Raw genomic sequence first — 27,984 nt, forward strand, 5'->3', positions numbered from 1 at the left:
CGGGGCGGGGCCGCGCCGTGTTTGGGGGCGGAGGGGCCGCTCCTCCCGCCCCCGCCGCACACAAAATGGAGCAGGGTGCCGCGGCCGCCTCCGCCCGCTCAGATGGCGAAGTGCCCTCCACCTCCGCGGCCTCCGCGCAGGAGCCCGGCGCCGAGGAGGTACCGCTGTGGGAGGCAGGAATTGGGGGGTGGTGGAGCCGCCGGACCCTCGCGGAGGCCGCGGCACGGCCCGGTTCTGCCTGCGTGGCGGCCCCGGGCCCGGAGCCGTGCTCAGTGCGCTCTGCCCCGGTGCTGGCGCCTCGCCCGCAGCCTCTGCCCGCAGCGCGGGCTCCGTGAGAGAGGCGGGCGGGGCGGCCTCGGCGCCCTTGGGAGCCGCGCAGGGTCCGGCGGGAGCTCGGTGTGAGAGCGCGGACCGCTTGTGACCCGTCATTGCGATACAGCTCGGAAATACCGATAGTGGGGACGGTGGTGTTTCGGTGCGTGGAAGTCTGGCTGAAAAGCACTCCTGACCCGTTGTTGCGTTGCTCTTGTGCAGGAAGGCCTTGAAGTACGGCAGTTCTCAGCGTTAGCCGGACGTTTGGAAGGCGAAGTTTAAGGGTTATTTTTGCAGGGGAATGTCCTCTATTCTGTAAGACTGGTTGGGAAGTAATACATTAGCTGTAATACCTGCAGAAAGCAGAGAATGGTTCAGATGGCTGCCAGCCTGTGCCTCTGTGAGGGCTGGAAGGACGGATGCTGGAGCTCCTGCTCAGGATGTGGACCCGCCTCAGTTGGGCTGCAGGTCTGCTTCACAGTTCTGTAGTTAAAAAGCTGCAGGACAACTGAATATAATGGAACCTGCGGTCCCCCTTTCCTCTTGTGCTACTTTACTTCACAGTCAGTCATAGCCCTAACAGTTATTTTAAGTGTATTTCCGCTTTGCATATACACAGTGAATGCCCAGGTGTTTGCTTGCTGTGATTCATAATGTGTGCTCGAAGTACTTGGTTGCAAGATTGGTGTGAACCAAAGCTGCCTGCAGTACTTATGTGAGTGTGTGGTGACCCACCTGGCTTAGGACTGTTGCACTCAGGGCTTTGTTGGTCTGGCTGGCAGAGATGTCAAAGGCAGCATCTTGGATCCTTGAAGTAGCCGAGGTCTATTGTTTCTGGACTGTGATGCTTGTTCCTGCTGCCTGTCAGCTCCACCAGCACAGAACTGCAGCACTCCAGTGGAAGTACGGCATGCTTTTCTCCTGCAAGTGATCAGGAGGGTCTTGTGCTGTGCGTGTCTTACCAAAACCTGATGACAATAGTGTAATCTGTTTTGGTTTGTTTGGGTTCCCCTATTATTTCGGTGCCATCAGCAGAAACACTGTAATGAGAAACAAGGGGCAGCAGGGACATAAATGTGTTCTGCCTTGAGACTTGAAGTGTCGGCTGTGCAGTTACACTGCTGGAGCTGCATAAGCTTCACACCTCTGTTCGTCTACTTGCTTAACTCAGGAAATAAATATGTATATAAAGAGTGACTTAGTGTAGAATATTTTGAATGCTTCCTGCAACTAAATTGCTTAGTCTTGTGCAACTGAACACAGGCAGTTATAAAATCATTGAATAGTCAAACAGCTTAATTATATACTTAGTACTGCTCATCACCTCAGAGATTTGTAGCTTTGGGCCAAAACTTTAAAAGCATTCTTCAGCATCAGGAATTGTTCATCACATTTGCATCCCTCTGCCTAAAGTTAAAGAGTAAGATGGCAGATTCTTTTATCAGTAACAATTCTGAAATGTAAGTAAGCATAATTCTGCTTGACAAGCTGTTAGATATTTAGTACTGTTTTGGTCAGGTTTTGCTACCAGGCCCTGAATAGTTGAGTTTACAGTTTCACTTTGAGGCTTTTGAACTCCAGTTATTCACGTAGAAGTGCTAACAATCGGAGTAAAGACACTTCTAGTTTTCACATTTATTTTTTAGATATCTTCTTGAGATACTGAATTTATGCGTTTCAACTAAGTTCTGTGATAAACTGAACTTGGTCCTCTCCTAGTGCTTTGTTTTGGTCCTTCCAACTTTGATCCTACTTGTAAGTTGAAGCTGAGTCTCATCCTCATGTTTATTTTTACATTTTGTCTGGCCATCTCTCCTACTTGCTAGTAACATTGTGAATTCTGTTCTGAGTGAAGTAATTCAATCATTTCCTGTTGAAATAATTAGTTTTTAAAATTTGTTATCTTTGCTTTGTTAAATGAAGATGCTGATATTTGCAATTTAAATTCCAGAAAAATGATCCTCCATTTCAACTCAAACTTCCTCCGAAGGCAGCCAGGCCTGAAAAAGAGATTGACCCAGAATATGAGGAGAAGATGGTAAGTTTTTTCACAACAAAAGGTGCTGCAGCTTTTTTTTAGCCTTTGTTTGCTTGAACTGTATCAATAAAGTTGCAAGTAATAAGTTCCTGCAGAAACCATGCAGGAAAGGGAAAACAAGTGGGACCTCTGGGGGACACCATCTGACAGTGGCTTCCACATGGGTGTGAAGCTGTTGACCACTGCCCTCAGGCTGCAACCATCCAACCAACTGTTATCTACCAAATAGTCCAACTTTCAAATCTCTATTTCCCCAATTTAGAGATAAAGATGTGGTGTGGAACCCTGTCAAAAGCCTTGCTGAAGTCCAGGTAGGCAACATCAGTTGCCTTCTCTTTGTCCATCCCTCTATCTTAGAAGGGCCAGCAGGTTGGTCAGGCACGCTTTGCCCGTGGTGAAGCTGTGCTGGCCATCTTGGGTCACCTTCCCATCTCATGTGTGCCTTAATGTGTCTTCCAGGAGGATCTGTTCCACGATCTTCCTATGTGCAGAGGTGAGGCTCATTGGCCTGTAGTTCCCTAAGTCTTTCTTTCTCCCTTTCCTAGAAACAAGAGTATTGTTTCTCTTTTTCCAGTCACCAAATGAAAAGAGGTCACTTAAATGAAAGCAGTATTGAAGCTGCTAGTTTCTTATACAAAAATACAAAGGTTTCAAATATTGATATGCCTCATAATATCTACTCAGAGCAAAAGAGGATCTGTCTAGGACAAAAATTAAGGGAGCACTGAAGAAGAGAGATAATTGGGTAACTTTTGTATTAAGAAAGCAAAAATAAGTAGACTTTGCAAACCTTGTTCATGTAGTGAAGTTCTTGGTTGAAGCTGCTTTTTTTTTTTTTTCTTAGAAGCTTTAACATCAAATGGATGCCTAATAATTGCAGTAGTATTTGTGAAGCCAGAAGAGCCAGGGAAGAGTATCACTGTTAGATGTAGAAAAGTTGATACCTGCCTGAATGACTACTTAATTTTTAGACATAGAAAACACAAGTAAATCTGTTTGTTGATGAGCTGAATGATAAACTGGAAGTGTTGTGTGACAGGTTATTCACTTCTAAAATCAGTGTATTGTGAATACGTTGCCCTCATGTGGCAAGACATTGCCTTGCAGTCAGGATTCATTCACTACCTTTTTCTTTGACCGAGTGGTGCTGTGGCACATGCTTTTATGTGTAAGTTACCTACAGAAAAGCATTCTGTTGTTCACGTGTTTTTTTTTTTTTTTTTTTTTTTTTTTTTTTAGGAAATACATGGTACAAAACTGCGGTTTAACTTTATGTATCACTGTAACCTACAAAATGAATCATGTGAGAACTGGTTTAAGTGATACAGCATTATGTGATGCTTAGAAATGGCATAAAAGAAGTGATAGCAATTGTATTCTACCTGATAGGTTTTGCATTTTGTCCTATTTTTCTTTTAAAAAGTATTTAAGTCATGTATATATAGAGGTCACAGAGTTTTGCTGTGCTCATAGTGAAGTGCATGTGCTTCATGATTGAAATTGGAAATCTGAGAGTAAATGCCGCTAACTTTAGTGCAAGCACTATTGAGCTTGTGCATCCCTGTTACTTCTGTCATACTTCTAAAAGCAGAGCTACCACAGTGTCATCTTGGGTAAGGTCCAGAAAGTCTTGATGCTGACAAGCGAAAGGCTAAGATTCAGAATTGATGTTTTCAAAATATCGTTTGAAGCACACCCTTGTAGTTACTGGGGTGCTGTGTCAACGTAAGGAATATATCCAAGTAAACTTTTTGAGTTGTTTTTATTAATTCTGGGGTTCTGAAGTGAGACGAGTTGTGGGGATGAGGTTATCAGCTCTTGATTGTATTCCAGATTACTGTGGTTTTTGTGAAGGACCTTTTGAACTACAGCAAATTACAACTGGGTGCTCTAAAGATGCAGAGTTGTAAGCATAAGGAGCTCAAGAGCTGCTTTGTGGTGTCTGCAGCCCTCTTGGTTGAGAGTAGGCAGAGAGTTGTCTGAGTTTGTGCTCAGAACTTGTCTTCATGAGTATCTGAATTCTGTTTCTTAAGAAAAATACACTTTTTTTTTCTATGAAGAACAGTTACTGATTTTATTTCTGTCTGGAAACTAGAAAGCAGATCGTGCAAAAAGATTTGAATTCCTCCTGAAGCAGACAGAACTCTTCGCTCATTTTATCCAGCCTGCAGCACAAAAGTCACCAACATCTCCACTGAAAGTCAAGCTGGGACGTCCACGGATAAAGAAGGATGAAAAGCAGAGTTTGATCTCAGCTGGGGAGTATGTTTAATTGTTATTTCTGACTTAAGCTTTCAAGAAAATTATTCATTTTAATGTATCTATTCAGTAATAGTGACTGTGCTTTAAGTCCAGAACTTCTGTAGTCAGTGGTGTATCATAGTTTCTTTAAAAGTGGATTTGTTTTGCATGTTGGATCTTCTGCATTAGTATGACCTTGGATCAGGAGAGCACCTCTAAAGTAAAATCCTTGGTAATTGCTATTTGCTGTTCTCTGGTCTGTGCTGTGAAGACGGCATGAACTCAGTTTCTTTTGCATGACACTCCACTACAAGATGCTCTCCAGAAACACACCAGGTCTGCTCCAGCCACTTGTGAACGTGTCAGTGGGACCAGAGCAGAGGCAGACCAAGTTCTAACAGTGCTGGGTAGTGCTGGGCTTGGATCCTCAGCATGAGCTGTCTCACTTCAGGTCTTTCCATGCTAGTTCCTAATCTAGACCTACTCTGCATGTAGTGCTGCTGAGGGGTTATGTTTAAATGAACACAATTTTTAAAACGTTTACAAAAGAAAACTTTTTTATTAATTCTTAAAAATATTTTTGGGATCAAGTACATGAATTTTCTTAATGGTATATTTAACAAGTAATTAATTCTAAGTTCACCACTGATGTGGGTATTGCATTGCTGTGTTGCTTGTTAAAATGTGCCTTAAGGAGTGTTCGATACCTGTTAGTGTAGCTATGACTGGAGGAGAGAGATGCATATCGGTCTTCCGAGCTACAGCTGGAATGAACCAGGAGGAATAGATGATATGCAGTACGTGATTATGGCCAAAGGTCAGGGTGCTGGAACATAGATGCCCATTGTGGGTAGATGATCATTTCTGTGATAACTTCTTTTTAGGTTTTATAGCCAGTGTTTTGAATTTTTCCTATACACATCTTGTGTTCTTTAGTTATCGTCACAGGCGCACAGAACAAGAAGAAGATGAAGAACTGTTATCAGAAAGTCGAAAAACATCTAACGTGTGTATTCGATTTGAGGAGTCTCCTTCATGTGAGTATTCTGTTGATGCTTTGAAGTGATGAGAAGCTGATGAGCAGAACACAATTAAATTGTTATACTTAGTTTTCTTCTACTTAGAGAAGTGTTACATTTGCAGATGTGAAAGGAGGGACGCTAAGAGATTATCAAGTCAGAGGTCTGAACTGGATGATCTCATTGTATGAAAATGGCGTTAATGGCATTCTGGCAGATGAAATGGTAAGCAGTAATCTTTGGAAATTTTTGTAGGAATTCACCACCCTTTTCTGCTGCTTCAAATTAATTTGTATATTTTCTTTTTTTTATATCCTTCAGTTTCCCATCACTGAATGTACATTGTGTGCTTTGTGCATTACGTTATTCTTAGTAAAAAATACAAGGAAGAGATATTATTCAAGGAGTTACTATTCCAGTTATATAAATAGTAAATGGGAGTCCGTGTGTAATTCGAATAGATAGAAATGGATGCACATTTATTTGTTTTGTATGTGACTAGTATGTTCATAAGTAACAACAGTGTGCAAAGTCCTTCCTTCAGCACTGCCCAGAAGGATGAATTTGTGCAACCTCAAAGTCCAAGATTTTCGTGCTTGATTTTTGCTTTAATTTTGTTTCAAAAACAAAATTAGTTTCTTCAGTTTCTTTGCATCTGGAGTTCAAGTTGTTATATCTTTAGAGTATTTGAAGAGTTCTTTGGTCAAAATAGAATAATTATAAACAAGATGAAACAAGATATGTATAAGATAACATGAATTTGACTGTTTGTTCAGTGGATGTTGTTTTGGGTGAAATTCTAACACTGAAGTACCTCTAGTATTTACTGTATCTGCAGCAAGTCGTATGTGCCATTTTGCAGCAGTTAGATTTTTTCACATCTGGAACTGTAATATAATGAAAGATACTGTATGGCAAACTTGTGTTGTGTACCTTGCAATAAAGTGCTGCACTAGGAAAGTTGTTTGAAGCTATTTCTGCACTGTATCTTGTTTCAGAAGGTTTCTTTTTTCCATTTCTTGTCAATGTAGGGTCTTGGTAAGACTCTGCAAACAATAGCATTGTTGGGCTATCTGAAGCATTATCGAAACATTCCCGGGCCACATATGGTCCTGGTTCCAAAATCAACTCTGCACAATTGGATGAATGAATTTAAACGCTGGGTTCCTTCATTACGAGCTGTTTGCCTTATTGGAGATAAAGATGCCAGAGTAAGTGTTCTACATTTAAACCATTCTGTGTTTTTTCTATCAGAAACCACCATCTAGGGGCATGGAATCTTCCTAAGCCACTTCCTTAATTACAGTATTTTTCAGTAGTCTTTAACTATGTTAGCATTGAAAATGCAAAATGTTATACTTGTATCTTTAAGGATAAAATACAAATCAGTAAGTGAAATAATAAATTGGTATTGAAGTACAGGTGTCTGTGACTAACCTGTTCTTGATTTTTTGCGCTATCTTTGATCTCCTCTGTATTTGCATTGTGACAGTTTTATTCATTTTCCTTTATTGTTCTCACCTTGTTGCCTCTGTCTTCACCTGCTTTAGGTGATGCTCCCACTTTGTACTTGCATCCAGTGTCTATGCTCAGCCCTCTAATTAGGCTTCTGTTGTAGAGCTTCCACTCCTTACAGTGTTGGCTTTGACTTCAGTGGAGGGGTGGCTTGTTGATTGAAGTGGGGAATGACTTCTTTGGTTCTCCAAATGGACTGCATGGATCTCTATTGCTAATAGCACCTTTATGAAGTGGGGTGGAGGGGGACTAGGTGGGCTGTTTTAAAACAACTTTCCTGTTAGTGGAGGTGTTTTGGACTGGGTAGTTTAGTGTGATGTTTTTCTTTCGCTCCCTCAGTTTGTGCTGTACTTCAACTACAGAAAGAAAATACACTAAGGAGTAAGTATCTAATTCTGTACAGAATAATTTCCCCCATAAAGTGGGAAGGATTGAAAGCTTTAGTGACAGTAACTTTCAGTTATACAAAGTATTGTTCAGACTTGTTTTGTGCACTAACTTAGTGCTTCACTACTGCTGGCAGAGAGAGATTTTCATGAATTGCAAAGATATTTCTACTTTATAAAAGCTTATTAACTCACTTGCTGTACTGTAGGCTGCTTTTATCCGCGACGTTATGATGCCTGGTGAATGGGATGTTTGTGTTACGTCATATGAAATGGTCATTAAAGAGAAATCAGTCTTCAAAAAATTTAACTGGAGGTACCTAGTAATTGATGAAGCACACAGAATAAAGAATGAGAAATCTAAGGTAAGCTCAAATATTTGATCTTTTTAAGATATTTTTATACAATGTTCTCTCTGGTTTTAGCAGTTTTTTAATGTTAAGTATGTGGGATTTTTGTCTTTTTTTTTTTTTTGCTATGAGACGATGGGCTGTAAATATTAATTTTTAATATCCCCGTCTTTAAATTCAGTTCATGTGATTTCATGTTTCAGAAACCAATGAAAATAGGTTATGTTAAATGTACATTATGGTAACAACTGTTTGTTGTATTCCCAGCTGTCAGAGATTGTCCGGGAGTTCAAGACAACAAACAGATTGCTGCTTACAGGGACTCCTTTACAGAATAACCTCCATGAACTGTGGGCATTGCTTAATTTTCTTCTACCTGATGTCTTTAATTCTGCAGATGTAAGTAGAGTTTGGAAGTAAAATCTTGTTGTTTTGATTCTTTTCTGTAGAAAAGAATGTTCAGCCTCGCAAGAGATATCAGATACAGAAAACTTGGATTCAATAGGAGCTGTGTGACTTTGCCTAGCTATAGACCTTTTTCTTGTTTTTTTTATTTTTTATTTTTTGCTGAAGTTAAGATAGTGTATTACATTAGTGCAGATAAGGCCTCAGACTGGCATTAACAATTTAATACTTGAGAAAAATAGAGCTTTGCAAAGTGGAGTAGAACTGTGGAAGGTAGTACAGAATGGAAACTGAGCACATCCAAATGTGCATAAGCTTTCTTCACTGAGAATTGGAGTCATCTTTCACTGTTTATGTTCCCATGTCAATGCATTACTTACATTGTTTTTGCTGTCATGTTTTCTATCACATTTCTTCAGGATTTTGTCTTCTTTAACTCTTGTCCCACCATTAAACAAGCACTGAGGGTAGGAACGTGCATACTCCAGTGGTGAGCATGGAGTAACATTGGAAATGGAACATGGTAGTAATGTTTTTCATCAGTGGAGTTACTCAGTTGACTTAAACGTTGTAATCTTCTGGGTAGCTGGCAAAGAATTGTGGCCCCATTTTTCTTTTACTCATAGAAATCATTTGTCGCTCAGCTGGAGTGAACAAGAGTCAATACTTGTCTGTTAGCATCACAGATGGTAAAAATAGTTCATGCTAGTTGTGCTGCTTCTTCCCACAGGATTTTGACTCCTGGTTTGATACCAAAAATTGTCTTGGTGATCAGAAACTTGTAGAAAGACTTCATGCTGTAAGTAAAGCTTTTATCAAGTGTCATCATTAGCATACGTGGTGTAAAATAAGTGAAGAAAAAAATATTTCTCCTTTTGTCTAAGTGGAAGTTAAGATGAATGTGAAGATACTGAGTTACAGAAATGCCCAGATGAATCTTATGAATGAAATGCTGGAACTTGCTGTTTAGTCACCACTTTTTGTAGTGTTACTGTTTTGAAGCAGACCAAATCTGTGCATAAAATACAAAACTAATTTTGAGACCTTTTGGAAACAACTTATTATCCTGAGTACTAAACCAATACAGGGTACATGCAAGCCTCGAGAGGCATGTCTTCATCTTTGGTTTGCTGTGAATGAGATAAGACTTCTTTCTGATTTATTTTATCACTTACACTAAAAGAAGTCTAATATACAGTGCTTATCTTTGAAATCTTGATGTAATTTGTTTACATCTCTAGAGGGGAAAAAAAAGACTATAAAGGGAAATAGACTTTTATAAGGATTTGGTTCTTGCTCTGGACAGCAGCTGGGATGAGTATGGCAATCTGTAATACTGCATATTTTTAGTGTGAACTTGAGAGTGTAGTTGTGGACACTTCGTTTTTGCAGACTGTAGCAGAATTGTTCAGAAGGAGTCACTGTGACAGTAATAGATGCTGATTAGTTTGGAGTAAATGTCACAGAAATTAATAACTTTGTATTTCAGGTGATCAGTTTTAAGTAAATGTGTCTTTGAAAAAACTCTTCTAATTTTTTGTAGGTTTTGAAGCCATTTTTATTGCGTCGCATAAAGGCTGAAGTTGAAAAGAGTTTGCCTCCAAAGAAAGAAGTAAAAATTTATCTTGGACTCAGCAAAATGCAGAGGGAATGGTGAGTTACTTACACTGAAATAAGATTCTTTTCTGATAAAGAACGCCTCAACTCTTTGTGAAGATTTTTCTTGGTAGTTGCATATTAAGGCAATCAAATGGAGAAGCCTATTTGTAGCTATTTTTGAGGCATTGTAAAGGTACACAAGCTGTGAAGAACTCAGGAATTGTAATAAAAGGGGATGGAAAGAATAAAGCAGAACCTTTCTTAAGTTTATTTGGAAAAAATGTATGCCTGTTAAGTTTCATTTTTATTTATTTCTGTTAAATGCAACTAGGTATGTGCCAGAAAGAGTCTCAGAGTTGAAATTACATGTTGCCACACGAGCCATGTACCCAAGGAAAAGTGAAAATGAAAATGACAGGTCAGCGTAGCAGCTTCAGGAGAATCAATGAGATCTTTAATCAACTTCATAGTCATATGTAAGAAAAGCTGAAGAAAACCCTGTGAGTGACAGATCACTGACACTTGCAGGCAAGTTGCCTTTCGTGTTAGGTATTGATTTATAAGTGCTTAGTATCAGTCAGATGTTTTCTCCAAGTTTGAGAATAAAATGGCTCATTATTTAAGTAAACAGAAACAGCTCCTGCTTCTGGAAATTAGTGATTGGGATTTGCAGATTTCATTCACGCTTTAAATATGAAATAAAAACTGAGAGTTATTCAAAATTGCCTGTAAAACTTCAGGTATACAAGGATCTTGATGAAAGATATTGATATCCTAAATTCAGCTGGGAAAATGGATAAGATGCGTCTGCTGAACATCCTGATGCAGTTACGGAAATGCTGTAACCATCCTTACCTGTTTGATGGTGCTGAGCCCGGCCCTCCTTACACCACTGACACACATCTCATCACTAACAGCGGTAAAATGTTAGTTCTGGATAAACTGCTGGCAAAACTCAGAGAGCAAGGTGAGTTGAGCTTGTGAGCAGTAACAATCTAAGCAGTCCTCATAGGTAAAAATTAAGTTTTTAAAGCATGCAGAGACTCATTGTTGTCTTCAGTGAATATTTGTTATTTTCAGTGAGGTTTTGTTTGAGTTTTCAGTAGACCTTAATGCATGGATTGGTGGAAGGAAGCCTTATAAGAATGGTGAGGAAGAGTAGTGATAAGAGTAAGTAGAAGGAAAGGGAAAAGTTTCTACTGCTAGAGAAGAGACTGAGAACTTTTCTGATGAGAGGACTGTGTCTGTACACATCTTACCATGTTTTTAAGTTCTATATTTCTTCTATAGAGAATATCAACCTGTCTTGAGGAGAAGTTAAAGCAATATCAGAAAAGTAACTTTTTAAAGAGACTTACTTAAATTAGTGCAATACCTCTATAAAAATTAACGTAAAAATGTAAAACCGACTGAAGCTTTTGTGTTCTGTCAGGTTCCAGAGTGCTACTTTTCAGTCAGATGACCCGTTTATTGGATATTTTGGAAGATTATTGCATGTGGCGTGGGTACGAGTACTGCCGACTCGATGGGCAGACGCCACATGAGGAAAGAGAGGTAAGAAAGATATGTAAGCAAGAAATGTCTGGTTTACACCTTAATTCGTTATCCAACTGTTGTTGTGATCAGGTATGTGATACATTAAGGAATGATATTTGTCATTCCTTAAAAGGAATGATTCATTAAAGAAAAAAATGTTACAGTTTAGAAAGGCAGCAAGACTTTTTTTTTCTAATCAAAAGTGCATAGTAAAGTAGGTTTCATGCATTCCTCAACTAATTGAACAACTGAGTGTTTTGTTCACTGAGTAGGTTTGCACAGGTGAAACTATCCACATGGATGCTTCTGGTGCTGTCATAGAACGCTCTTTTTTAAACTCTGAAGGCATTTCTTTGAAAACAAACCAGTGTTTTGGAGACAACCGTAATGCATTAAAAATACTCTTCTCTTTTAGGAAGCAATAGATACATTTAATGCTCCCAACAGCAGTAAATTCATTTTCATGTTGAGTACCAGAGCTGGGGGTCTAGGAATTAATTTGGCAACTGCTGATGTGGTTATTCTCTATGATTCAGATTGGAACCCTCAAGTAGATCTGCAAGCCATGGTGAGTTAATCATCTGACATGTGGTGGTTTGTTGAAGTTGTTGTTGTTCAAGTTGGAATATTTCCAGAACTTTCTTTTTAGTTACTTTTTGTTACTTCTTAAAATCTATCACCAGCAAACTAAGGAATCAGTTAAAGTACTTTGGCTGTTTCCAAAGTAACAGGAAAAGAACAAAAACATCCAGCACTGTATTGAACCTTTCTGGAAATTTTATGCTTCTGCAAATTGCCTTTTTTTTTTTTTTTTTCCCTGCAGAAGTGTAACATCATCTACTTGTAAAGAAGGGACAAGAAACCCTACTATTTGATTTTAAATATATTTTAAATATATTTCCTCTTTCTGACTGCTGATTAAGTTCTAAAATCAAGTTATGTAATTTGTGGACTAAAAATGTCATGAGCCTTCTTGCATGCTTGGGGCAGTTTTGCTTTTGAATGTTAAGTGCATTGAGTATTTACTGTGAATATCTCGCACCTCCTTCTGAGGTGCATGTTGTTTACCAGTCATAGATGAAATTCCTGCAAACTGCTGAGCGTGATTTGCGAGCTTTAGGAATTTCAGGTATATTATACATGAATCTTGTTTGAAAGGACAGTCGGAGAATGCTGGTGCCAGCACTCAAAAGGACCATTTTTTTTAATTGAAGACAAAATACTTGTATTCATATTTTGCAGAGAGAATAACCACCTGTTCTGATACATGTAAATACAGAATGTTAGTCATAGCTTCATATGCTGTACACTGTGAGCTCTGTACTGATGATTTATTGTAGCCAACTTGGGACAGCTATGATATTGAAGCTCTAGCTGCATGGGCTTTGCATGTGGAATTAATGCTGTCAAGCCAAGGATGCTATGTTTCAGCGCTTCTGTCATGAACTGAAGGTAGCGTGGGCTTGTATACGTATATCCCACAGCTGCAGTTTACACAGACATTTAATTATGTGCATTTACAATGAAGCAGATGTATTTCTTGCAATAGAAGGACCTCAAATTTAGAAGGTGTAAGAGCCAGCTATATAGCTAGGCAACTTTTGTATTCTGCTGAATAAGCAAGGAGCCAAGAAATTCATGCGAGCTTCAGCTTGATGTTTCTGCTTATGTAGCAAGCTAACTGTCTATTGCTTGTGAGTTCTGTTGCTGAACACTCATCAATTTATGTTTGTTAGGATCGTGCGCATCGTATTGGTCAAAAGAAACCAGTACGGGTGTTCCGACTTATCACTGATAATACTGTTGAAGAGAGGATTGTAGAAAGAGCTGAAATAAAACTGAGGCTGGACTCTATAGTTATACAACAAGGTATCAACTGCTATATATTTTTTTCTGCAACGGAGTTGTTCAGTACCTTCAAGTATTTGTTAAACAGCTGTACAGAAGTACAGCCAGAGAGAAAGCAGGCCTTGTGTATAGTAACAGTATGCTAAATTCAAGTATAATGCAGAAGTTATTCAATTGTTCAGCTGAAATTTTTGAAGTAACTGTTTCCTTGAGTGATGTGAGTACAGATTCAAAGAGATTCTAAATGAACAAGGTACTGAAGAATAGCTGTACTTCTTACCACATCTGAGCTTAGTAAAGATTAAAGTGGCTTTGTGAGACTTTGTGTAAAAGCTCGGGGAAGAACAGTTTGTCAAAAACCAAAGTTCTGTAGCTGAGTTTGTGAAGTTTGTGAGCCATTGAATTGTTCCTTTCTGAAAGAATGGGCTGCTAAATGAATAATGGTCAAAATCGTGATGGTCTGTGAAGACCAGGCTGGTGAGATTCTGGGATAGAGAATAGAGGTCTATGAAAAATTAAAGCATTCACATGAGTCAAAAACAGTGCAGTGAGTGTTAAAGAGATTGAATACTACTTAGTGGTTATTGCAGAATAATTCGTCACTCTTAATATTAAGACCCTATTTCAAAATTAAGTTCAGCTAACTTTGCAAGAGTAACACCTTAAATACAAAATGGATTATCTGACTGTGAAATTGCTTGCTGTGGCTTGATCCATGACCCACTGTTGCATTCTGTATTTTCCTAAAAGTTTCCAATTTCTGTTTATTTTCAGCTCAAGTTAAATGCAACTTTTTTCTTTGGTTCTTTGTTTTGTTTTTGTTTTTTTTCTTTGCTGCCAGAGAACTGTAAAAATCCTCTGTATTCATGTTTTTATTGGAACTTTTACCTTTTCTATAGCTTTCCTAATATTTCTTCTAATTCTAGGGAGGCTCATAGACCAGCAGTCCAACAAATTGGCAAAAGATGAAATGCTGCAAATGATCCGGCATGGAGCTACTCATGTCTTTGCTTCCAAAGACAGTGAGCTGACAGAAGAAGACATAACCACTATTTTAGAAAGAGGAGAAAAGAAGGTTAGAGCAGTTTTATATAGATCTTGAAGTGTGTCAAACATTAAAAATAGATATGCAAAGTGTATTTTACAGAAGAAGACAAGAATGGTGTAATTATTATGTAAATCTGCTTTATATGCCCACCTATTACTTTACTATTCATAAATATTTCAAAGCTTCTCAAAGCTGGGAAGGAGTAGGAGTAGTGAGTTGTAATTACTTCCACCATTTCAGACTGAGCACTGCGTCTTAAGCATTGTTTAATTCATTGGGTTTTTAGAAACATGTAAATTTTATGCCAACAATTCTAATCGACACAAAATCTTTATGGAACTTCACTGAGGAATGGGTGGGGAAAAAAAATGAACTAGCACTTCAGCTCCAAACTGTTGGGCATAAATTTCAATTAAATCTGAAGTTAAATCTCATAATTGTAGGGCCACATCGCAGCATTTGTAGTTTCAGTTTAATGGGAAGATTTAGAGTCAGTTCAAAATTGGAAAACGCTGTGGGCATCTCTCCTCGATAATAAGGAAAATGTAAGTAAAAGTGTAAAGCATAAAAAAAATGTAAAATGATTTTAATAATGATGAATGCTTTTTTTCTCTTTGAAAACAGAACAAATTGAGTAAACCTAGAAATATCTTCTTGTATTTTAGACAGCTGAAATGAATGAACGACTGCAGAAAATGGGGGAGAGCTCTCTAAGAAACTTCACTATGGACACAGAGATGAGCTTATACAACTTTGAAGGTGAAGATTATAGAGAAAAACAAAAGGTAATTTTCCTTAGGATGACAAGTCTTTGAGAGCTCAGTTTAGCATAGCCTGTATGCTTGGGCCTCTAGAAATGTTGTGGCTAAAAAGGCTGTGTTGAGAAGGTAGAAATCACTGAGGGATTCACTTAGCTCTGCACAAGCATCAGGATTTTTCTTTAACTTCATTACAAGAAGTCAGCTTAATACAACATAGTCTTGAAATATGATTCTGTAAGTTTAATAATGTTTAATTGAAGCCCTTCAGTAAGATTAATTCACTGCTAGCAAATGGATTTTTTTGCCAACGTTGTAGTTCTGGTAGAGCTTATTAATTGGGATGTTTAGAGAAGCAATTCAGTTGTATCATTATAGATGATAGTATTTACAGCCCGAGACCATCAGTGGTGTTTGAGTAGTAAAGTCATAACTTCCCTCAAGTGCCCAAAGTCAGTAGAATACTGTAAAGGTATCTGCCCATCCCACAGTAAGACTATAGCCTGCCCTCACTGTTCTTCAGTGTATTGTCATTCAATTCTGTTTGTAGCTGAGCATGATGGAGTGGATAGAGCCTCCCAAACGAGAACGCAAAGCTAATTACGCAGTTGATGCATATTTCAGAGAAGCCCTTCGTGTCAGTGAACCCAAAGTCCCAAAGGTAAGAAACTGCTGAGTATGGAAATTATTTTTGTGCTGCTTTGGCTTTTCTCCCCTGTTGCATCCCCTGCTCTCATCCTATACTGGTAATAAAATTAATGCGTTCAGTTTTGGCAGTTTAAATACTCAAAATCAAGCTTATGTAATGTTAATATACCTTTCTGTGTTTAAAGGCTCCACGACCTCCAAAGCAGCCAAATATTCAGGATTTCCAGTTTTTTCCACCGCGGTTATTTGAACTTCTGGAAAAAGAAATTCTGTATTATCGTAAGACAATAGGGTATAAGGTAATGCTTTTTCTTCCCTCCTCTGCCTCCCCACCCCTACTTCAAATTCATAAATGGCATTTTTATTTCTCTTTGCAAATTCTCTTGAAAAGAGCTAAATAAAGTAAATAAGACTATTAAATTATTGTTCTGGTCTTATTTCTTTTTAATGTGTTTCTCATTTTGAATGAAAATTGCTTGAAGTCTCTCCTCCTGTTTCTGGTCCATAATAGAGTAAAAAAAGTTGTCTGTAATTCCTTCCTCTATTAAAAATGTCTTATGTGGGTATCCTCGTGTTTTATGGTGGGTTACAAGCAATAAGACTGAGTGGAAAAACTGAAGGCAGTTCTGATGCTTAATATACTTTTCCTCACAAAAAAAAGATATGTGGTCTAAGGTGAGAAAATAGTTTTTGACAAATATAAGATCACCTTCCTGAGTATGGGGTGTGGGTTTTCATAGTTGTTGTGTATCTTATGCAGAAAGTAACTTCAGGTAATATTGAAGTCAGCTTTGTGTGGATATGATGGTAAGCAAAGTGACATCAATTTTCCTCATGTTTTGTTGGGATATAAAATGTTTAAAGATGTCAAGTCTGAATGTATTACAAAAGAAAAGACAAGAGGCTTACCTTTTTTCCCTACTGTGTTAGTAGAATTTCCCCCTCTCCCTGCTGACATTTTCCTGGTAAAACAGTGAGCACTGATTGTGTTCTGATGTTGATTTTCATTGCTTGTGCCGCTGTTGGTTGATTAACTGGATTAGTTCCCCCTACTTCCAGACACGTACCTTACTGCAAAACAACCACGTCTCATGAGAGATGAGAGGAAAGCATTTGTAAAATGTGGTGGAGAACATAAACTGTCATATGAGGCAAGATAGGAAACTGCCGTTGCAAAAGAGTACAACAAATATTGGCAGCGTGGTTTTTTTGTTGTTGGTTTTCTTTTTTAAGGAAAGGCAGAAGATGTCTTAAAGCCTAATAGGAAGCAAAAAGATTTTTCTGTATATGGCAGGATAGATGAGAATTAAAGGAAGTAAAACTAGCTGAGAGAAATTCTTCAGTGAATGCTTCAGTGAGGTTGAGAGTTGAAATTGGAATTGGGAAGACTGAAACTCAAGGCCTAGAAAAGGAGGAAGCTGGTCGCTGCTCACTTCTGAAAACTGAAGGAATGCCAGATGAAACAAGTGTTTAGACTTTTAGAAATGAAACGTGAATAAAGGAAAATGGATTAAGGCTGTTAGATGGCTAGACATAGGAAGCATAATACAATCTTGTTGATGCAAAGCTGTTATTTGTTTGCAATAGCAGTTCACTTACCAGGTAAAGTATGTACATAGAAAATTTCATCAGGTATGTTTTACAGAGGAGAGGACAACAGATGGAGGATAATACCTTGATAAACTGAAGCTTCTTAAAAAAAAGTAGAGTAGTGAGTTTATTACTTACAGGAGAAGCAACTTTCCATTTCTTACATGAGACAAGAGGGAACAAGCAGAGATAAATAATAAATACCTTATCTTGTCTTACAGGAGGATATTCAATTTTGCAGTAGTTAAATAGCCACAAAAGTATTTTAGTAATCTGGTATTTAAAAATATTTTTATTACGGGTTTGTTCCTTCAAAGTAGCCAAGGTGTAGGATGCTCTTTTTTGGATTTGCTCTGTGATAACAGATGTTTAGTGGGTGCAGGTTACCACCTCAGTCCTGTGAGATTTAACATGCACTTCTAGATTGTAAAGCAGGATTCATTGAAATGTCTTTAGTAACATTTCATTATTGCCTATTGATGCTTTGGATCTCAGGTTCCCAGGAATCCTGATCTCCCCAATGCAGCTCAGCTGCAAAAAGAGGAACAAAAGAAGATAGATGAGTCCATGCCTCTGAATCCTGAGGAAACTGAAGAGAAAGAGAAACTATTAACACAGGTAAAATAAGGACAGGTCAAGTATTACATTTTGTGTGCATGTATAAATATATTTATATAAGTAACTATACATGTATAATAATTTTTACTGGCATGCAACATATATACAAAGTAATAATGATGCCACATGCAAAGGAAGGCTACGCTGAAGTTACAGAGAGATACAGTGATTCTGACTTGCTTTTCTTTTGAGTGACCTTTCCTGTCCTTGAGTAAGTTTCTTAGCTTTCCTAGTCAGCTCTTGTTCCTTGAATGTCTGCAGTATTTCTGAGGCAAAGATTGTGCAGTCAGTGTCCCGCACCAGTCCCTGGTGAAACCAGGCAGTGGCTTCCTTCTAACTGTAGCTGTCTGTTGATTTTTGTCTAAAAAGGCTTTAGTTGGAGAGAACAAGTTGCTATCAACATGTGCTTTTCACACAGCTGTATAAAGCAGTCTCATGAATTCTGCCCCAGTTTAATTTGGCATGTTCTTTTTCTGCCATGGCTGTCTCTATCACTGGCTAGTTTCTTGATATTTGGGGCTGTTACATTGCTGAACTAGGCTTATTAAAAGCTAATTTGTAAGGAGAAGTGTATCTCAAAGTAATTTTCTCTGAAACAATTGAGCTTAGTATACCTTGAAATTTGCAAGATAACAATTTGATTGTTAATCTCACCTCTTTATAGTAGAGGGAATATTTAAGCTGTTGTTGATGTATGTGTCAGTACTGCTGTTGATGATTAAAAATCTTTCTATTGTGTATATTAAACTTGTAAAGAAGCTGTCTAGTAGGAGAGTCAGCTGTAGAACTGACAGTTCCTTGTAGTGCTTTTTTTCCTCACAGAAATACCCTTACAAGTTGCTGTTAAGGCACATGGCTTGTATTTTGACATTGTTGATGTTGTCTTCTCTCCCTGTCTTGAAAACGTAATGTCTTTCTTGAATGATATTTTTGTGCATTGCATTTCACTTAACTGTTGTTCAGTTCTGAATTCACTTCGGTACACAACGTGTTTTCTATTTGACAGTGCTATAGAATTTCTGTTTGACTGCATCTTTTCAGACTTGAGGTTTTTTCTTGACATAGTTAAATTTTCATCCAACTGTTCGGTTCAAAATTTGTGGATGTTGTAAATAGCAGCAATTGCTTTAGTTGTGTGCATTGCTTGAGGAACTTGGAATGACACTTGCAATGGAGCTTCCTCCACTCCTAAAACTTTTTGTTGCTTTTTTGAAGGGTGATTTAGATGAAACTACAGTGACCTGTCAGTGAGATTTTTCTTTCCAGAAGTACTGTAGAGCAGATTTTTAAGAGGAAGAAAACTAAGAAGCTCTTACATGCATGTGGAGTCATGCAAAAGAAACAACAACAACAACAACAAAAAAAACCCCTAAAACTCATTAGACTTCTAATGACTCTGTAATAAGCCCTGGGTAATAGGAGTTAAGGAAATCCTGCAGAACTGTTAGCCACTGTGACTGTGTGACACTGCAGAGGCATTGCCAGTTGGAACTAATGATACATAGGCAACAAGTTTTGTCTTATATTTCTCCTTAGTAATGGCTTCTTGATCTCTTGCTGCTTATTACAGGGTTTTACAAACTGGAATAAGAGGGATTTTAATCAGTTTATTAAAGCTAATGAGAAATACGGTCGTGATGATATAGATAATATTGCCCGTGAGGTGGAGGGAAAATCGCCTGAGGAGGTCATTGAGTATTCAGGTATGTGGATCTGTTGAAATATATTTCTTAGTTCTGATAGCCACAATTTTTGCTGCATATTCTTCTGTAAGACTTAGGATTTGGATGTGTATAGGAAGAACTCTTTTAAAAAGTATATCGTCATTGTTCCTAGATGACTTAATTGTGTTAAAAAGTTGTTTGCAGCATGCAATGTCTGCAGCTGTCCTTATCCATACCTCAGTTGAAATGTGCCATAGTTGACTTACATTGATGCTGTGGTCTTGCAGATTCATAAGGTTGTATTGTAGAAGCTACATAATTCTTTATAGGTATATTTGCTGTTCTAGCTAGGTATTTATGCAGTAGCTTTTAATTTGGTCAGAATTCTTCCTGTTTCATTCTTATATTAATTTTATGAAGGATTTCAGCAAAATTAAATTTTGCAGCGTTCCGCCTGTTGCTTAATAAAGAACAGTTAATCAGGAGCTCCCTATAAAGTGCTGAATTTACTTTGAGTTGATTAAAAGATGTGATGGGAGAAAGCCACAAATTACAAGTTCTTTGTATAACTGAAGTACTAGGTAACCCCAGCAAGTGAGAGCTGACATTAAAGTGTGTCTAAAGCATGTTTATTCATGTTACTAACCAGTTTCACTATTGTTCTAAGAAGCCCACTTAAAGGTTTTTTCAGTTTTATGTAATTCAGTTAATCATTTTGGATATAGATCATCTTGCAGTTGTTAGTAACTATTGCTTATATGAAGGCTGCTCTCCAAGCAATTCCACCTATTTTATGATGTTGGCCTGCAAGATCAGAAGTGGGTGTTGGTGGGATGACAGAAGTTGAACCTTCCCACCAGTGTCCTGTACATTTTGTTGCTGTGTGACAGACAGCAGCAGAGGGGCAGTCTGACATAGAAGGGTGTATGAAGCAAAGGGGTGGAACTGAATTCCTCCATATGAGCAAATGGTACCCACTGACATTCATTGACACTTGCTGAACACTTATGGAAACCCAACAGTGGATGTGAGCACAGTGAGAGGTGGGAGAGTTATGTTTCAGTAGTGGCAACAGTGAACAGGGCTCATCTTTACTGGTGCAGATGTTCACAGGTGTGGCATGCAGGCTCTTGTTTGCCATTGAAAATGCAGAACTAATGATGATGACTGTTGAAAAGTAGTGTTTTATAGCTGAGAATTTGTTGTATCAAATGGTGGTATTGTGCTCTTCATATTCACTGTAGTTTCTAAGGAAATAAATAGGAGGCATTATTTCTGGAGCAACCTTATGTAGTTGACTGTAAAGATGGTGAATGAAGGTTTGTGCAAGCTGTCTTTGGCTAGCACAGTAAAAGGGAGAGTATTACCAATTCCTTAAAACTTCACAGATCTACAAACTGCACTACATTTTCTGCTGGATGGTTTAATGGAGTAAAGGTGTAAGAATAAAGGGAAAGACTTGATTTTACTAATTGTTTTGGTTTGTTTTTTAGCTGTTTTCTGGGAACGTTGTAATGAACTGCAGGACATTGAGAGAATTATGGCTCAAATTGAACGAGGAGAGGCAAGAATTCAACGGAGGATCAGTATCAAGAAAGCCCTTGATGCCAAAGTAAAAAAAAAAAAAAAACTTGCAGTATTTAATTTAGGGTGATTGCTTCTTACTGTGATACGTACTTACTGTGGCCTGTGGTTAAAGGTGGATAGAATCTTCTGAATCCTTTCAGAAAGGGAGCAGCTGGGGATGGGAGTTCTAGCTTCTTACGTAGTAACCATGTGTGTGTGATCAGCACTAATATGTAATAAATCCATGGTGACATGCTGCATATTTAATAGTGCTTATTTTGTTTGCATTCAGATCGCAAGGTATAAAGCACCTTTTCATCAGTTACGTATTCAGTATGGAACAAACAAAGGAAAAAATTACACAGAGGAGGAAGACAGATTTTTGATCTGCATGTTGCACAAGATGGGCTTTGACAAAGAAAACGTGTATGAGGAATTAAGGCAGTGTGTGCGCAACGCTCCTCAGTTCAGATTTGACTGGTTTATCAAATCCAGAACAGCAATGGTAGGTATTGGTTACATGGACTGAGTCATTATGTTCAGTTATTATTAGGTGTATCTTTCCTTTAAGTACCATCGCATACCTTGGATTCATGCCAGAATACTGGAAATTAGGAAAGACATGCTGAAAAAGTAATGTTGGCTTTCATTCTCACTTCAGTTTTTTATAAAAACAACCTATTCCTGTAGCACAGCAAACAACACAATGCACAGAAAATCTGCCAAGTCACATGCTACCCAAAGGGACTGATGCAGAAGAGGGCTAGCCTGGCAAGTAGCAGTGGTACTGCTGCTGCAAACTGGAAGTTTTATTGTTATCTCTTGAAACGTGAAATGGGCTCTTCAGAATTATTTGGCAACATTGAAGTCTGAAAACATCTGAATTGGATACTTACTTAGAGGGAATTTCAGCTTTTCTAACTTTGCTCTTTAATTTTTAAAAGCCCAGGGAAATTTTCAGAGCTAAATGTGAGCTAATCATTGGTTTAAAATTATCTTTGTAGCTTTTAATAGGAATTTCATACGTAAATGCTTTCTAGTTATTAATTTCTTGAGATTTTTGTTCATTCGTGGAAAATAAATCCAAATTCAATAGATAAATACACTAATAGTCTGTATTTTGGTTGAGAGCCTATTCATGAGTACAGTGTGCAAGCCTGCACCATGTGAAGTGTACATGCATGTGTAACTTGCATGTGAACATATAAATATGGGAAACATGTCCTTCCAGTTTTTCTTATGATACTCAACATCAAGGGATCTTGCTTCTAAGGTGTGAGAGCTGGCTTGATGGGCATGGCTGACACATCTAGGGGAAGTACCCTCTCCTGGATGCAGCTGTCATAGATACTCCCTCTTGCCCTGTAAACCAGTTTCTAATTCAGTGTTACATTTTGGTCACGTAACTCACTATTTTGTATGCAAAACTGCAACTTACGCTAGTTCAGTAGCAGCAGAACAACTTGTGCATTACTTAATGCAGTTTCCTTCAGGATGTTAATAAAATGCTTTTTCAGAATTGTGGGTACAGTACTAAGAATAATAGAACAAGTTGAAATATTTCAAGTGTGTTTTTGAACAGGTAAGAATGTGTGCTTTTCCACTGTTACGGTTTCACAGTACAATTTTTGCCTGACATTTCAGCAATTGAAGTGTTTCTGGGTAGTCCAGTGGGTTACCCTTAATTAAAAAGGATAGCAAGCTTTTCTTGCTGAAATGTCAGTTTGAAGAATTACTGATGGTAAAATTGTAACCATAAAGAAGCCTCCAGTATTAAGTTCAGTTAATTTTAAGTTGTCTATGGAGAAATCCATTCAAGTAAGTCATAGAAACTGGTACTAGAAATTAAAAATAAGGCTCAACATTTAATTTTGCTTGGCATATTTAAGTCAGAGGTGGTGTTAAATCTTATGTTTAAATCTTCCTAATCATACGTTCACTCAAATTTTTATTTTTGAAGGAGAAAGGAGTCATTTTCTAAAGTGCAGAAGTGTTTTGCTGTCTATTGCTGAAACCGAGGAAGGGCATTACAGTGAATTCTGGATTATTTTCTCTTAAAACTATATACAGTAATACTGACTTGTTTTTCTACTATTAGCTGAAGGAGTGATATGAAAATACAGAGGTAAAATAATCTTTCACTTTATATATCCATTTATTTTTCTTAATGGTTTTAAATTGTCAGGATAGTCAAGATTAAACTGCCAATAATCAGTATATTTTATGCATACAGATATGGTGATGTTTGTGGAAGCATTCACTTCTGTGGATGCTTTGTGCAGGTTTGATACTTCCTGTGAAGAGAAGTGTTGGAGGATAAGAATTACATACTAAATATAAATGGAAATCATTACAAAAGGGTATGTATAGTAAGTTTAGTGGAAGTGGATAAAACCTCTCCTTAGAACTCTGAAATTCACGTGTAACCTCAAAGTTACTTTTTATTACATTCAAACTCATATGAAACAAGTTAAGCAGGGAGTGTATTTCTGAGAAGAATTTGTGATTGGGCTTTCCAGGAAGACTTTGCATCCTACTATCCACTAGATGTCTCTTGAATTCCACATAAATAGCTGATTTATCTTCCATCTTATTTTTCTTTTGTAAATTTCTCATTGGAAAGCAAAAATAAATTGTTTCATTGACTTATTCCACTAACAGACTATTTTATTTTTAATCTAAAATGTAAGTTTGCAGAGAGAGAGCTTAGGTGCTCTTTAAAGTGATAAATTTCTTAACAGGGCTTGGAGGCATACACGTTTGATTTGTTTCTGTCCATGTAGGAAGAATGCAAAATATTGTGACAATAATGAATCGCTTCTCTGCTTTCTGGGCATAATTTGTGCATGTCCTCTGACTTTTCTGCAAACCCTGCCCAGTGTAAGAAAAATGACCTGCTGTACGTACAGGAATATTCAGACCTGTTGGCAGAGCTTTGAAGTTGTACTTTCACACTCATGCCAACATCTGTGCCTTCAGTCACGCAGAAGGAGATGATGGTTCAGTGCACCCATCTTATTTCCTGCAATACTAGATGTTATAGCCATGAAAGCAGGGAGCAGAGTACATCTTATCTCTTTCAATCTTAAAGAGGAAGGTATCAGGCCATACTGAATGAAATTGCATCTCCAAAGGTGCAAGGCATTTCAGACTGAGTGTACTTTCATAGCACTAAAATGAGGTGGATCAGTCCATACAGTAATTCATGTAGTTCAAGGCGGATTTCATCATGCCACGATAGTAGGTGTAGCAGAAATCCGTGTGCATGCTGCTCATTAATGTCAAATGCTTCTGTGATTCTCCTGAGAAGGCTGTTTTTGAGTCCTCTGTCCACAGCAAGTTCTGGAGTGGCAGCCTGTCTGGGAATTCCCAAGTGTGAACCTGAGCACCTCGTATAGTAAATCTATCTAGGCAGACATTTTTTACTTGAGAAATTAGAGTATTTGTCCCTTGAGGCAAATGGTGCATGGTTATTTCTCAACACCTTTCTGATAATGGTTTGTCTTGAATTCAGCACAAGTCAATTTCTCTGACATTCAGAAAGGTTGAAGTAATCGTTTTTGTGTGGAACAGGTTGTCATTAGTCTTTACCTATAGTTCCGAAGTCTCTGAGTGCAACGTACACAAATCCCAAGAAGCACAAGAAGTGCTTCTGCCATGTGGGTGGTCATCTTTCTACTCTTCTCTGCTTTTAGTCATCCCTGGGGGTCTAAAGAATGTTATGTGTTTGGGATGCAGCACGTGCTGGGCTCGATTGCACCCACGCTTTCTCATACTTGCTGACTGTTAACTTGAATGCCAGTGTTTGTGTGGAATTTGAAGGTTTGTAGTGGTCAAATTGTGAAGATGTTTTTTTTTTTGCTGTGGGGTTTCTTCCCCATGACTGTGATAGAATATATATATATATATATATATATATTTTTTTTTTTCTTTGAGCAGGAAAGAAAAGCCAGTGGAGTTGCTGTTCCCAGTGTGCATAAAACATATCAGTAGTATGCACTTGTTCTGTATTTCATAAGAGATTTTATTTTCAGATGGGATACAAGAATCAAATGGATTTTTCTTTACCAAGCCAGCTTTTATTAACTGCAGTGCAAGTATTGTGGCAGTTGTACTGAAGAAATGTCATTTATAGTTTTAAAAAAAAAAAAGGACGTGTGATTTAATCTAGATTGCTTTCAGATGCCATGGAAGACTTACTGCTTACAAGTATTGAAGGCCTCCTACTTTCTGGGTGCTTTTTGACCAAAATTCAGCACTGGTTCTAGGCTTAAAGCTGCATAGGTCTTTGCTAGTTTGGAGCTCTGCAGTGTGTTCTCTCTTTGCAAAGAGATTCTGTGTGTCACAGCAAAGTAATGCTGAAGATGGTTTGGATTTCTTTTCTCTCTGTTTTAAAGATGTACCTTAAGACCTTTCTTTCTAAAATCTGGCAAAGTATGCTGGCAGGCAGTGTATTATTTGCTTCATCTGAACATGATGAAAGACTGGATCAGTCCTTAGAGGTGTTGGTTCAGAAGATAAAGCCAACTCTGTAAAAATGGAGTACTTTGGAATTCAAGAATTTCAGCTATTTTTGTAAATTAGTTTTATTTAGAACTTGTTTTCTGTTTCCTCAGGAGTTTCAGAGACGCTGCAATACTCTCATATCTTTAATAGAAAAAGAAAATATGGAAATAGAGGAAAAAGAAAGAGCTGAAAAGAAGAAAAGAGGAGCGAAAGTCACATCGGTATGTTGAGCAGCACCTTACTTCTAGTGGGGCTGAATGCCATTATGTCTTGTTAGAAAATGAAGATAATAGCATCTGATGGTTTCAAGTATATATCGTTAGTTGAGAGATTAAACAAATAGCTGTGTGTTAACAACTCCCCTAGATTTGATGTTGGTGTTCCCAATTCATACAACTTGGGTCTTTCCTTTTTTTTCCTCAAAAGAGGCTTCAGTGTAAGTAACTGAGAACTAGTAAGAAAACAAAGCTCTTTGTTTTTTTCCTACCTATTTGTATACATGATATATTGGCTCTAATTGAGTCTAAGGACTGTCATTGCTCCCTTTGTAGTAGTTTGTGGAGGAAGAAATAAGTAGTGTTCTGTTTATTTTAAAGGATTGTCATCTTTAAAGCCAGTAAAACACAAATCAAGGTCCTGATCTTACCTAATTTGTGGTGTATGGTATCTGTGCCATTGAGACCATTTTATGCAGGACTTAAGGAAAGCAGAAGGGGTGGCAGAATTCTGTCTGTGGCTAAGATTGTTTTATCACCCTGCTGATTTTGCCTGTAAAATTTGAATTGGAACTTATAATACATCAGTGTTGCTGATCTTTCTGATGAGTTAATGTACTGCCAAACAGCAATATGATGTCACCATTTCTATGAATTCATTAACTTTAAAATTTTCTCCTTTTTAGTCACAAAAGAGAAAAGCAGATCTGGCTGCTGAAAACTCTGGAAAGAAAGATGCTAAGAAAGTTAAATCGTGAACTTGAAAAATGAATTCAAAATGTAAAGCTGTCTCTTCTCTTCATCTACAAGTATTAATTGCCAACTTCTCTGTATTCATGGTACCCACCCACAAATCCCTTGGCTTAATTTTGCAATTTTGTATATTTTACAATGTCTTTCTTTACCTAGAATGTGTAGCTTTATATTTTATGCATTCCAGTATTTTTGTGTATTGTATTTTGTGAGTTCATGTCTTCAGCAAAATTGACTCAGTCCTTGTTTTTTTTTTTTAAGCTTGTGCTGAGGTTTTAGCTTTTATATGTTTTATATGCTGCTGCTTTGAAAGAGGAACTAGATTCTATAGCTGTATTATTGTTGTTTCATATTTTAAATTTATATGGCTGTGGGAAAATAAAATTAAAATTATTTGAAGAGAAACATACTTCATCTTCGTTTTCCCTCCCCTCTTTTTGGCGTAGCCTCATTTAAAGTGAATGTTAAGGTTTGTATAATTGTGCCTTCATCATCAAACATTTTTTTTTTGAGTATATAGATAAGATCAGAAGCATGACAAAACAAAAAATCTAATGAAGCTGACGTCCTTGTTTGGTGTCAGAATTAAACGGTGTTTTTCTCAGAAGTACTCCGAAGGAAATGCTGCAGATAACTTTTGTTGTTGTTTTCCTAGTCACTGGTTTCTATTGGGCTGCATGTGTGCTTAAACACAGGGTGAAGTGTTTCCTGGAATGACCTCCAGATTAAACATTTTCTATGTCTAATGAATGGAAGTGTGCAACTAATAGCTTCCTTAAGTAGCAAACAAAATAATTCATCTTTTGGTTGGTAGGCTGCTCAGATATGATGCCTTGTGCTAGATGATCTGTTGCTGTAATTAGCTCTTATTTCTTTCTCCTTTTACCTTTGATTCAGCACGTCAGTCAGAAGCAATGGGGATATGCTATGGAGTGCTCCTTTTTAGTATTTCCATTTTAATGAGGGGATGAAAGTGTTGGATGTACCTTTTCTTGACTTTGTGAGAATGGCCTTTATTAAGCAGGTTCATAGTTCCTGCTCACCTTGGAGTCTCTGCCTTTCTCAGATAAGTAGAACAGTGACTGTGACATCTAATGTTTTACTTTAATCTTCTGTCTCTGATCTGGTGTTTAGTATGGACCTTGCCACAGCAACACATGACCTTATAACGTCAAGTCTAGATTAATGCAGTGTGCTTTACATGGTACCTTCCTTGAAGATGTGTAAATTTCTTCCAGTGCAGTTTGCTTCCTTCGTGAGTGGTTTGAGATGATAATGTTGCCTTGTATTTCATGCTTTTGTTGGCTACTTTCTTCTGAATTTTGTAAAACTTAAACTTTAATAAAAACTTACTGAGTTCTAGGACAAA

At 37.8% G+C, this 27,984-nt stretch overlaps 1 protein-coding gene across 2 annotated transcripts; it reads left to right on the top strand.

Annotated features, from left to right (window-relative positions):
* On the top strand, window positions 1-27,984 carry SMARCA1 (SNF2 related chromatin remodeling ATPase 1). 2 transcript variants are annotated; one of them, XR_014884962.1, is made up of 24 exons: window positions 1-158; window positions 2,264-2,350; window positions 4,446-4,612; window positions 5,528-5,628; window positions 5,735-5,835; window positions 6,642-6,821; window positions 7,721-7,876; window positions 8,129-8,260; window positions 8,997-9,065; window positions 9,810-9,919; window positions 10,606-10,832; window positions 11,298-11,419; window positions 11,817-11,969; window positions 13,138-13,270; window positions 14,176-14,324; window positions 14,963-15,082; window positions 15,606-15,716; window positions 15,889-16,002; window positions 17,789-17,911; window positions 19,482-19,614; window positions 21,069-21,187; window positions 21,434-21,646; window positions 23,102-23,266; window positions 25,758-25,807. XR_014884962.1 is itself a non-coding variant. In XM_085230559.1 (24 exons), exons 1-24 carry the CDS (start codon window positions 66-68, stop codon window positions 26,618-26,620), a joined length of 3,096 nt encoding a protein of 1,031 aa, XP_085086685.1. In that variant the 5' UTR covers window positions 1-65; the 3' UTR covers window positions 26,621-27,984. The 2 variants fall into 2 exon arrangements, 1 of the variants encoding a protein (XP_085086685.1); XM_085230559.1 differs by lacking the exon at window positions 23,102-23,266 and adding an exon at window positions 26,549-27,984 and having other exon boundaries at window positions 25,758-25,868.

This window comes from Meleagris gallopavo, chromosome 9, assembly GCF_905368555.1.
Source record: "Meleagris gallopavo chromosome 9, MGAL_WU_HG_1.1, whole genome shotgun sequence".
NCBI classification, from domain to species: Eukaryota; Metazoa; Chordata; class Aves; order Galliformes; family Phasianidae; genus Meleagris; species Meleagris gallopavo.